General features: G+C 33.7%; 2 protein-coding genes across 2 annotated transcripts; both read left to right on the top strand.

Moving 5' to 3' along the window:
* The first annotated feature begins 4,182 nt into the window (after positions 1-4,182).
* On the top strand, positions 4,183-5,711 carry LOC134257334 (acetylcholine receptor subunit alpha-like 2). Its single transcript, XM_062739962.1, has one exon. The coding sequence runs from the start codon at positions 4,263-4,265 to the stop codon at positions 5,445-5,447; it is 1,185 nt and encodes a 394-aa protein (XP_062595946.1). The 5' UTR covers positions 4,183-4,262; the 3' UTR covers positions 5,448-5,711.
* Positions 5,712-7,999: 2,288 nt separating this feature from the next.
* Positions 8,000-11,251, top strand: LOC134257333 (uncharacterized). Its single transcript, XM_062739961.1, has 3 exons — positions 8,000-8,087; positions 9,117-9,778; positions 11,058-11,251. Exons 2-3 carry the CDS (start codon positions 9,163-9,165, stop codon positions 11,147-11,149), a joined length of 708 nt encoding a protein of 235 aa, XP_062595945.1. The 5' UTR covers positions 8,000-8,087; positions 9,117-9,162; the 3' UTR covers positions 11,150-11,251.
* The last annotated feature ends 209 nt before the right edge of the window (positions 11,252-11,460 follow it).

Raw genomic sequence — 11,460 nt, 5'->3', positions numbered from 1 at the left:
ATAATTAACTCGTCATAACGAGATAACTAACTCGTTATAACGAGATAACTAACTCGTTATAACGAGATAATTAACTCGTTATAACAAGATAATTAACTCGTTATAACGAGATACTAACTCGTTATAACGTTAGAATTTTTTTTTATCTTCTCAGAAATGAACCTATCCGGCTTTCGTATAGGAAACCTCTGTCCACGCGAATTCCGTTCTCCGCGACATTTTTATTAAACTGCTACTACTGCTAAACTGCTCATATTTAGACCTAATTACTGACATAGCAGAAGGCTAGTGCTCCTTGTTGAACTTATTGTTCTTGTGTAAAATTTACATCTAGTCACTAGGTGAAAATAAACTTTTAAATATACATCTATGAGTATTAATTTTCTCCTGGTGTTAGCCATGTGAAAGTTAAAAAATATTTACACCCGTGCATGTGCAGATATTGCAATTGTCTAAAATATTGCATAATAAGATTAACTAGAGGTACTGTGAGCACTGAGTTCACTAAATGAGCCACCGCCCATATGATTATAGTGGTAAAATCTATGTTTTTCTCTAGATACGGGAAACCAAAAATAAGTTATCAATCAAAAAGTAAAAAAAAAAAAAAAGGTGCACAATGGCATCAAGTAATAAAAAAATTATAAAAGTATCATCAAAGGGTTTTATTCAGTGGTGTTGGAGGAGTTGCGGATAAGAGATGGGTACCCTTCAATATTACAGAAAAAATATGGCAGTGTCTAAGTTTTGCTGTGGGAAATCCGAAATATGTAAACGATCAAAAAGTAAAATAGGAGCTGCACAATGGCTATATACAACAAAGATTCTATGAAAGGTTTTATTCAATTTCACTCATAGAAGTTGCTGATAAGAGGTGGGTATACCCTTTAATATTATAGAACGAATGGCAGTGTCCATGTTTTGCTATGGGAAACCAAAAATATATGTCGGATCTAAACGATTCTGTTAAAGTCTCATTTAATTCCATTCAGTAGTATATAAGTTGCGGATAAGAGATGGGTACCCCAAATATAACAGATGGACGTACAGACAGCTAGACGGACGGAGTAGAGACAGACGGACATCCAGATCACTATAAACAGTTCTTCTTTTCAAGCGGGGAGTATATGGAATGTAAGTTTTTGAGAAAAATCAACATGCACTAGCAAACTGTGTGTAAATCAGCAAACCATTGACACTGTCATTCGTCTATAAATTAAAGGGTACCCATCTCTTTTCAGCAACTCTCCTTATACCACTGAATAAAATATGACAGTTTTATAAATTCTTTATTACTCAATGCGATTGTGCACCTATGTTTTACTTTTTGATCTTGCACTTATTTTGGGTCTCCCAGAGCAAAACATAAAATTTGCCACTATAATCATCTGGGAGGTGGGGATATCATATAGAGAGCTCAGTGTTCACAGTACCTCTTGTTTTACACACATTGTAAACTTGGGATAGTTTGGTTAACGCACATTGTGTGAATTGATAAGTATAGACAAAGAGAGATAACCTTATTCAAGGAAAACAGGCTCAAGAGTAGAATTTCTCTCCGGAAATATAGCTCTAGAGCATATTTCCCCATGGAAAAAAATGACTCAACCTTGTCCGTAACCTTTAATTTGGTACAGTTTGTAAAGATAGTTAACATTCCACATCTGTATTTCTTGTGACAAGATCTTTCTTTTGGGTACAAATGAATATGTTCTTTTGACCTTTACCTGGGAATTTTATCTAATTTTGTCAAAAATTACATATGTACATAACTTTTGGACGAATGGATCTAGGACTTTTATATACTTAGTATAACCTGCATATTCAATACTGTAAGTCCGTGAGCCCTAGGGTACCAAAATTTTTATCTTTTCAACATGAGCTTTGAGTGTGACCTACTTTTGAAAAAACTTTTAACTTTGGTCATAACTTTTAAATATCGCAAGTTCATTTTTAGTGACAAGACCTATATTTTGGGTACCAACATTTTTGACTTCATGACCGTACAATTAGACTGTATTTAAAAGAAAGCTTTAACTTTGCCTATGGTTTTGGAGTTATTGCTGCTGGGCCTTTCATATTTCACTTACGCATTAACTGTGACAAGATTTTTCTTTTTTTACTATTATTTTTTGTTCTCATGTCAGTGACCTTATAATTAGGGTATGACCTTTTTCTCAAGACATTTTTTCACTCTTGACCTTGGAGTTTGACATACATTTCAGAACCTTTAATCTTGCTCGAGCTGCTGTATAAGGCAACAGCCTTTTAAAATACATCTTGTTTTTATACTCCCGCTGGAAAAGTGTGAGGGTATATAGTAATCGGTATGTACGTCCCTCCGTCTGTTACGCTTTGAGGTACTCATCTCTCATCCACAGCTCCTCTTATACCACTGCATGAAATTAGAAGAAGCTTTCACAGATCCTTTGTAACATAGTGCCATTGTGACCTCATTTTGATCGGACACATATTTAGGGTTTCCTATAGCGAAACATAGACATCGCCATTTTTTCTATAATATTGAAGGGTACTCATCTCTTAACCGCAACTACTCCTATATCGATGAATAAAATTTAATGATGTCTTCACAGATTCTTTATTACATAATGCCATTGTGACCTCCTGTTTAACATTTTGATCCGACATTTATTTCGGGTCTCCCAGAGCAAAGCATGGACTTACGGACATGGGCCATTATAATTATATGGGAGGCGGGAGGTTTCGTTTAGTGAGCTCAGTGCTCACAGTGCCTCTAGCTTATTTTCGATTAAAAGGAAGATACTCGTATTTGGTGCAAATGGTTTTTGCTATAATGGGGTGGATCGACAAAACTGGACCTTATTCGTGTTACGGGTACCCTACAAAAAGAACCAACAAGCATAAGATGCAATGGGTTTAAAATAAAAATTCTATTTTATTAAACTTATTTTAAAAGAATTAAAAAAACTGTGATCTGTAATACGGATAGGTTATTGTTTGTATAGGTAGTGTTATATCTTGCTTTAGTACAAAAAGCCGTTGCTCAAACTGTATGTAACTGTTGAATAGTTCTTCTGTTTTCAAACTTCAGATTTTTGTTTTTGAAACTGAGTCACTTAGAACTACAGAGATATCGACAAGTAAAGAAGAAAATATATCGAGTTGAGAATAATTTTCTTGTCGATCATTATGTAACATCCATTAAAACAAAATACGATGGACCAAGAACAATATCACCATTTATAATATATAGGGAATATACAACGCGCTATATCTCAAATTGTAATTTTCACTGGATTGTTATCTTGTTACTTGTAATAAAGTTCTTTCAGATAAAGGCCGGATCCCAGCCCTGGGTAGGATTATAAGTTCATAAAGAGGTATCAAATGAAATAATAAAGGTAGATATTGACGAGGGAAAAGATGTTTTATGTCTTCTTTCATAATACTAATATCAAAGCTTTACAATAATTTTTTGAGTGCTCTTAATACTCAAATAATTGATATGTTCCATTGTTTCTTCATCGGTACTTAGTATTTGTTAGCTGAATATAATACATTAAGTTGTTAATATTGTTAGGAATCGTTTTTATTCAGATTCAAGAGAAAGACTGACTGGTATTTATTAAGATACTATAAAAATGGGAAAATAGCGATACCTGCATATGCTTCCAGCATTGGTTTCCAGTATACTATAAGATGTAATAATTTATGATGACGCATAAGATATTCATTAAATGTCTTGCTTTTTTCCCCTTTATCAAATATGATTATGTAAGACAATAACGAATTCAGATATTAAATTTCATGCTGCGTGAATCGTGTAGACAACAGAAATTGATACACCATGCTTGATTTAAGTGGAATCCATCACAAATGAGTTTTATCTGCAATTGTCTGTCTTTAAAATGGTGCACCTGCAGATAAAGTGGAGATAGCTGTGAAATTTTAACCCCAGCAAAGTATGAGACGCTGTGAGAATTACGAAATTTTCCAGGAAATTCTGGTTTGGCTATTTTCAAAATTTCTTGTGAGAGATAAAATTAATGATGTGTTTCATGTAGGGTAAAATAAATATGACAGCTCATAAGCATTTAGTATTTTGCGTGAACGTTTCTGATGCCACTATCCCTGTTTGGTTCACCAGCAATGGTGACGTCTCCATATCAGTGAAATAGTTTGGTTTTCCCCTTTTATCAAGCGTATCTTTTTTCATCCAATGTTATAAAGCAGACATGCACAGCGATTGATAAAGCTCGTTTGACTTGACGTTGCTGGTGATGGATCGTTTAATTTTACTTTTGTTGACTTTTGTGTTTGTTAATGGAGAAAAATACAGTCCACAAATATACAACTATTTATTCAAAAACACGTCTTACAACAAAGTCATCATTCCGACCATTAACGACAATGATACCCTGGCATTGAAGATAACATTTCTTCCACGGGGAATCAGCCAATTTAATGAGGTGAACGGACAGTTATCTATAGCAATGGGTCTAGATGTGCGTTGGATTGACGGATTTTTAAAATGGAACCCTTTAAAGTATGGCAATGTGTCGCATTTGGTCGTACCGGAAGATCACGTGTGGACACCGATTATCACGCTGGCCAATCCAATAGACAGAATTCCTGTGTTCCCGGAGGATTCTTTCCCCGTCAGACTTTATGCAAAGGGTCAAGTCATTTGGATCAAGGGAGGAACCGTAAGCGTTACCTGTCAACCTTATGTGAAATTTTACCCCTTTGACGAGCATACATGTTACGCTATATTTTTGACCATTGATCGAATTGGAAACGAGCTTAGAATGGACACAGGAATTAGGTCTGCAATTTATGAGAAACATGGAGAGTGGGACATACATAGCATGAAGGCATATTCCTCCTATTTTGACGTCTATTCGTCTTGTGTGTTTGAGATTGTTGTCAGAAGGCGGTCAGAGTTTTCGATTCTAAATACCTGTGTACCAATCATTTGTCTGGGTATCTTAAATGCTTGTGTGTTCTTAATTCCTCCAGAGTCTGGTGAACGCGTTTCCTTCGCCATGACAGTTTTACTCTCCTTTGCTGTTTTTATGACAATTTTCAGCGCAACGCTCCCCAAAAATTCAGATCCTGTTCCAATACTGTGTTACATTCTGATGATTATGATGATTGAGAGTGGAATTATATTGATACTTGTTATTGTCGGACTTCGAATTTTCTTTAAGAAGGAAAATGAACAAATGCCAAAGTTTGTGAGTCGCATAAGAAGACTTTCGGGTCTTAGATCTAGAATATTTAGAAGAGATCGAGAACCATTGACCAATGGCAGAATCCCAAATGATGAAATCCCAAATCAGGAACAATCACCACTGACCTGGGAGCGATTCAGACAACATTTTGACACTGCATGTTTCTGTGTCTCGTTTGGGGTATACATCTTATTGGTTGTTGTGTACGCGATGATGGTAAAAATGTCATGAATTGTCAGCCGCTATATTCAAAACAATTGTTGAACGTATGTGTACAATTGAATCAAATATTCTCTGATGTATTATACGAAAGCCTCTGATGCCTCTGAAAGCATGTCCAAGTAATAATTAATTGTCAATATTTATCTTGATAGCTTAATTAATTATCATCGATTGGGAATGCATGAGACTTGATTGTGCTTCAACAGAATTCTAGTTAATTTGTTTGCCTCTATCAAATTATTTTCATGGAACATATTAAAAAAAGTAATTATATTCTTTTCACTCTGTCAACTTAAGCACAAAAACCATGGCCCCATAGGAAATGGGAGTACTTGGGACCGTTTTCCACATATCTTTGTAATATACAGTATATGTTTTAGAAAACAAAGCTATTTAACTGATAAGTCCCCTGGATAAGTATGTCTACACCTCCTTCCTCATCTGAATTTGCTTCCAGCAGGTTTGCAAGATAATTGCAGATAATGATTTCAGCCACACAATCAGGTCATTGTACAGCAATCAATAGCTTATTTAGATCGATATGAGTGATTGATGAACTAAGAACTGGGACATGTGTTGCCTTACTGCAGAACAAAAATGTTCTGTTTAGGTTACGCATGCTCTAAACAGAAAACATACATGGCACATGAACATTACAGAACGTTTCCACCTAGAATTTTACCGTTTCAAATCAGATAATTTTTCAAGGAAAATTGCGCAATAAAAAAAAAAAGAAACCAAGGTGGTCTTTATCTTTTCATAAAACTGGGAAACCCAAACATAAGCCTGTTAGTTAGATTGAAATACTTTTGAATGACTTTCTTTCTGATTTTTCCAAACCGAAAAGCAAGAAAATAAAAATTCAATAAAAAGATGAAGTATTCACCTGAATTTGAAAAGTGCAATATTTAAAATAAAATAAATGGAAGATCTCATATCAAGAATTGACAAAAAACGTGTTAATTTTGAAACACATGTCAGGCATTGCATAATCATATTGATTAAGATATTGTATATGGTCTTCATTGTATATACACTGTATTTATCATGATTTTATGTGCATGTGTTTGGCTTCTTCAGTAGTTTTTACTGGGCGCTCTGGAAATAGATCAAAATCTGCTGCAAGAGGTTATCAAAATGAAATGCAGTTCATTCACTGATAAGAAACGACATCCTGAACTTTGTCTTAAACTACTCAGTTAGGTCACTTAAGATGTTGTTTCCTCCAATAACATATCATTTCGAATAACATGTCATTTCGACACCTTAGAGTAAGAAAACAGACATAAGCGTTCACAAGGTTTAGTCTTTTTGTTTTGATTAAATGGTCAGGAATTTGACTCAGACCTGAATCCCAATTTCCTGACACAGAAAAGACAAGTCGAATAAAATCTTCTGTCATATTAATTCATTAATTTCTTTAAAGTTTGCCCGAAAAGGTTGAAGATAACAAAAAGTATTCGATAAAAAAAATTGTTCACAAAACGAAACACGGACCCCTGAAAATTCCAGAGGTTGAATCAGATACCTAAGAGGAGTAAGCATCCCCTGTTGACCGGTCACATCTTCCATGAGCCATATGTATTGATAAGGTAGACAGAACATTCCGTAGCTCAGTATCAAAACAAAGATTTTACAATTGGTATGAAGCAAGTCAGGCAAAATACGACCCAATGATAAAGGCAATATTTGTTAATTCAGCACAATTTGTATTACGACCATAGAATTTACAACATGCTACATGAGAAGAAAAAAACATTTGTCGTGCCTAAATTCAGACATACTATGAAATATCAGTATATAAAAATTACAGTGATTTCAACGATTCTTATCATGTCATCATTACGTATTTTCTATCATGGTCTTATGATAATAGCCTTTGCTAACAAAGACACCTTTGTAACTTATCACAGGGTCGTATTTGGGTTAAAGTATTTCATTCTTATATAGTGTATAGTTTTGCCTTTGATTTTATATGAAATTGACTACGGGATGTATCTGCCAAACTACTTTAAAATACATGAATGTAGGGCTCACAGCTCGGTTGATGTGGTCGGTTGACTGGGGATATTTACTTCTTCAAAGCTCCTAATCCTACCTGTTGAATATTGAAAGGTATGTATTTTACGCTCTGTTTATAGATTTGTATTGTGGATTTCTTTAGATAGATCGCTGTTTGTTATTTCCCCCTTTTCATTGCAGTAAATGTAAGATGTTTTCCAACCATATTCTGAACGACCTTTGAAAGAAAAGTCGCCACTGAGTAGCCAATCATTCCATTTTTTGTTTGTTTTAAGTTTTTTTACGGAAGTATGAATCATCTTACGTCGGAATAAACATGTTAATACTTCTATACACATATCAAATAACAATAAAAAGACCTTCATGTGATTTTTGAAAATTATTCTCGACGAGCATTGTGACAACGCACTTTGAAAAAAATATACGCACTTTGAATTTTTGTTTTCAAAGTGCATAATTTTTCAAAGTGCGTTGTAACAGATCACACACAGTTGGAGTCTATTTTGTCGCCATTTTCGTATTGTGATCATGAAGGTCAGGTGATTCCTAAAAAGTGGGATCAAAACAAGAAAAAAATGCACTTGCAAGCCACCTTATTTATTGACAAGGAAGTGGAATCTTGTACAGGTGGGTATCTGATAAGGTAGATTGTTTTGTAAATTCAATGTAGCCATTAAACAACTTCGAAGTACGAAAACCAATTTCTTAAACAATATCTACAACTTTGAATTATTTTTGGTCCTTTAAGCCGATCCAAATGGGAAATTTTTAGAATAAACAATCCCTCTTTCCACTTCCAACAATGATTACATCAGACTTAAAAATTATATTTAAAAAAGCATTTTAGGCAATTTCATCTAAATCAACACTAAAAAAATCACAATACCGATACATGTACATATGCAGATTTATATAAATGTTTGATAACTAGTTCAGAATATGATTCAAATTCTTTTAATTCTGATTCAAATTCTTTTACCGTTGTACATGACCTTGACATAAGCACATATTTTTCTAAATACGAAGTATTCAAAATGTTGGAATTTATATTCATATTTTCAAATATTAAAGCAAAATTCTTAGGATTGGTATTTTTTAATCATTAAGATGTCTATAATCTAAATTTAATTTCGAAACTAAAATAAACCAGCTTCAATACTCTACGGCTGTTTAAACGGATCATAATCGTTAAAATTTCCCAATACCCGATTTAGTTTCGTTCAGACGATGAAATAATTTGTAAATATTTTTTTAAATTTTATTTAATGTTTATTTAAAAGTGTTTAAAATATTAAGTCAAAATGAAGAGTATTATGTTCAAAACCATCAAGTGAAAGTTATGATTCAGAATTTGATTTTACAAGAACAAAAAATTGGAAGCAGAAGAATAAAAAATTAATCGGAGGATAAACGTCATCATTGCTAAACATAAATTTATACATATGACAGAAAAGTGTACAATGTTTTATTTAGATTTGAGTTGTTGGTCCGAATTTTTTCAAGCATGTTTTCGGTAAGATGAGATAAAAACTTAAAGGTAGGGAGGGGACAATCCTAATAAAAAATCAAGCTATTAATTTTTTTTATGATTCAAATCCAATCTAGTTAAAGAAACATATTTTGAATAGATAGAGTTATAAACATTTTTTTTTTCAGAATAGTTCAACGAATAAGGAAATATTAATCTACCATACTACTGACAATGCCAGAGCAAGGAAGAAAAAGAATGCTTAGTCAAGCAGCTGAGGGATCAGACCAATGCAGGACCAGGGGAAATTTTAAGAAAACGAAAACTTCTAACAATCCTTCTAATGAAAATCCACCTACAACATCACATGAGATCAAAGAGAATGAAAGTATGGAAGAAACATTCTCATCTCCGCAAAATTTTGAAACTACAAGCGATCATCACAAAAACACAAAGGAACCATGCGCGAAAAGCAAAATGGAGAAAGAATTGCAAAACACACAGAACCATCTTGAAGAAATTGAAGATTTAACTAACGAAAACCTAGAAATTTCTTTCTCCTCCTCATTGCATGAAACATTAGATGAAGATGAAATGTCTGAAGAAGCAAGCAACAAGGTCAATGCATCGGTGTCGGGGTCTGCCATGAGGTCATATGATTTGATATCTGATAAAGGAGCCAACTTCCTTAAACTCTGCTATTTTATCTGTAGATTAGTTACCAAGGCTGCTAGAACATGGTTTAAGTCCAAGTACCCGGAACGAAAATTAAAGAAAAAACAAAAGAAACTAAGGAAAGCAATGGGCAATGACAACAACAAAACATTTCTTAAACAATCAGACGAGGAAAGTAAGTTGTTTAAAGATTTAAAAGTTAACTGAAATATATCAATCATCCACCATTGATGTTATGCCAAACGTCACAAGAGGAAATTATGGTTTTCATTATTTTAGGATGTTTCCTTGTCGCCCACGTGGTGCAGTTTTTACATCGTCTGCTCTAGAGTCGCGGAGTAAGGAGTTGATTGATTAGTTCAAAGATCTAAAGTAGTCCTTTCAATTTACGTCCCATTCAAGAATTTTTCACCCGTGTAGAGACTTCACCATATATTTTGGTGAAGGGTGCATTTTTTTTTTACTTTTACTCAGCACTCATGGTCATTGAGCAGCATGCCACAGTGGGTTGTGGAGACAGGTACTTCGGTTGAGACCGTGATAACCGAGGTCCCGTGTCGCAGAAGGTGCTAGCACGAAAAAGATCCCTCACTGCTCAATGACCCTGAGTGCAGAGTGCAGAGTGCGAAGAAAATTTGCAGCTCTTCACCGCAAGTGCTGGCGTCTCCATATGAAAGAAAGTTCTTAAGAGGGACGTTAAACAACATACAATCAACACAATTATGTCTCTTTTAATATCTGACATAATAATATGTTCTTTCTCAAGAATAATGCAAACTTTGAATACTTTCTTTCACATCATAATTAAAAAATTGATTTGGTCAAATAATTGTATAACTGTTTAATTCGAGGAGGAAAAATTATTTTCTGATTCATTCTCTTACTTTTGCTGAAAACAACTTTAATTTGACGAATTCTTGATCGCAACTCTGTAAATCACAGCCCCTGAGGACTGTGCTTCCGAAGTTTTACATCTGTGCATAAATAGCACATTGTTTAGTTATGCTCCCTACATATAGTATTAAAAAATTATAAATCTTTATTTGTTTGAGACTGCTAGTACTTTTAAAACACAGGAAATACATGGTGAGTATTTCAATTTCAATGATTTGAATAGATGTAGCATAAAGAAAACTGAGTAACTCCAAATCAATTTCATAGAAATAATGAAAAAAAAATAAGAAAAAAACATTTAAGAAGTTTCAGATTTTTGTTAGAAAAGGATTACTCTAGGTATAATGAGTAATCTATGTAAAAAAGAAATTACAATTCTATAAAGGAGTTACTGTAACACTCCTATCGCTTAAAAATTTGACATTCCTACTAAAGAGTTGTTACATGTACAAGCTAGACTGTAATTGTACTTACAGTATGTATACATATGTCTAAAACAACATCAAAGTCAGGAAACAGTTTTAATTGAAATTTTCATTATAATTATCTATTATTTGCAGTTATGGTCATTTACGACGCACTAGATATTTCATCAATAGTGTACCTATCAAGAAAACTCGGTACGAATTCAGAGTGGAAGAATTGCAAGTAAACGACCACTCCGATGTAGCAGAATTAAGAAGAATCTATGAGATTAGGAATAAAATCGCCCACAATAATGTAGTAGAAATAGATGAAACCGACTTCAGAAAAATGTGGGAAACTTTAGAAACAGTAAGTTTGGTATTAAGGCACAATCATTGTGTGAATTGATAAGTCTAGACAAAGAGAGATAACTTATGATTTTCACCTTATTCAAGGAAATTATGCTCAAAATTAGAATTCCCCTCCAGAAATTTAGCTTTAGAGTATATTTCCCCATATAAAAAAGGCTCTTAACCTTGTCCATAACGTTTAACAAAT

This window comes from Saccostrea cucullata, unplaced genomic scaffold (genome assembly GCF_032062105.1).
Source record: "Saccostrea cucullata isolate Sc308-1 unplaced genomic scaffold, CSIRO_AGI_Scuc_v1 ctg15855, whole genome shotgun sequence".
In the NCBI taxonomy this organism is placed as follows: Eukaryota; Metazoa; Mollusca; class Bivalvia; order Ostreida; family Ostreidae; genus Saccostrea; species Saccostrea cuccullata.
Note: the sequence above shows the minus strand (reverse complement) of the source record. Positions and strands in the feature narration are given on the sequence as shown.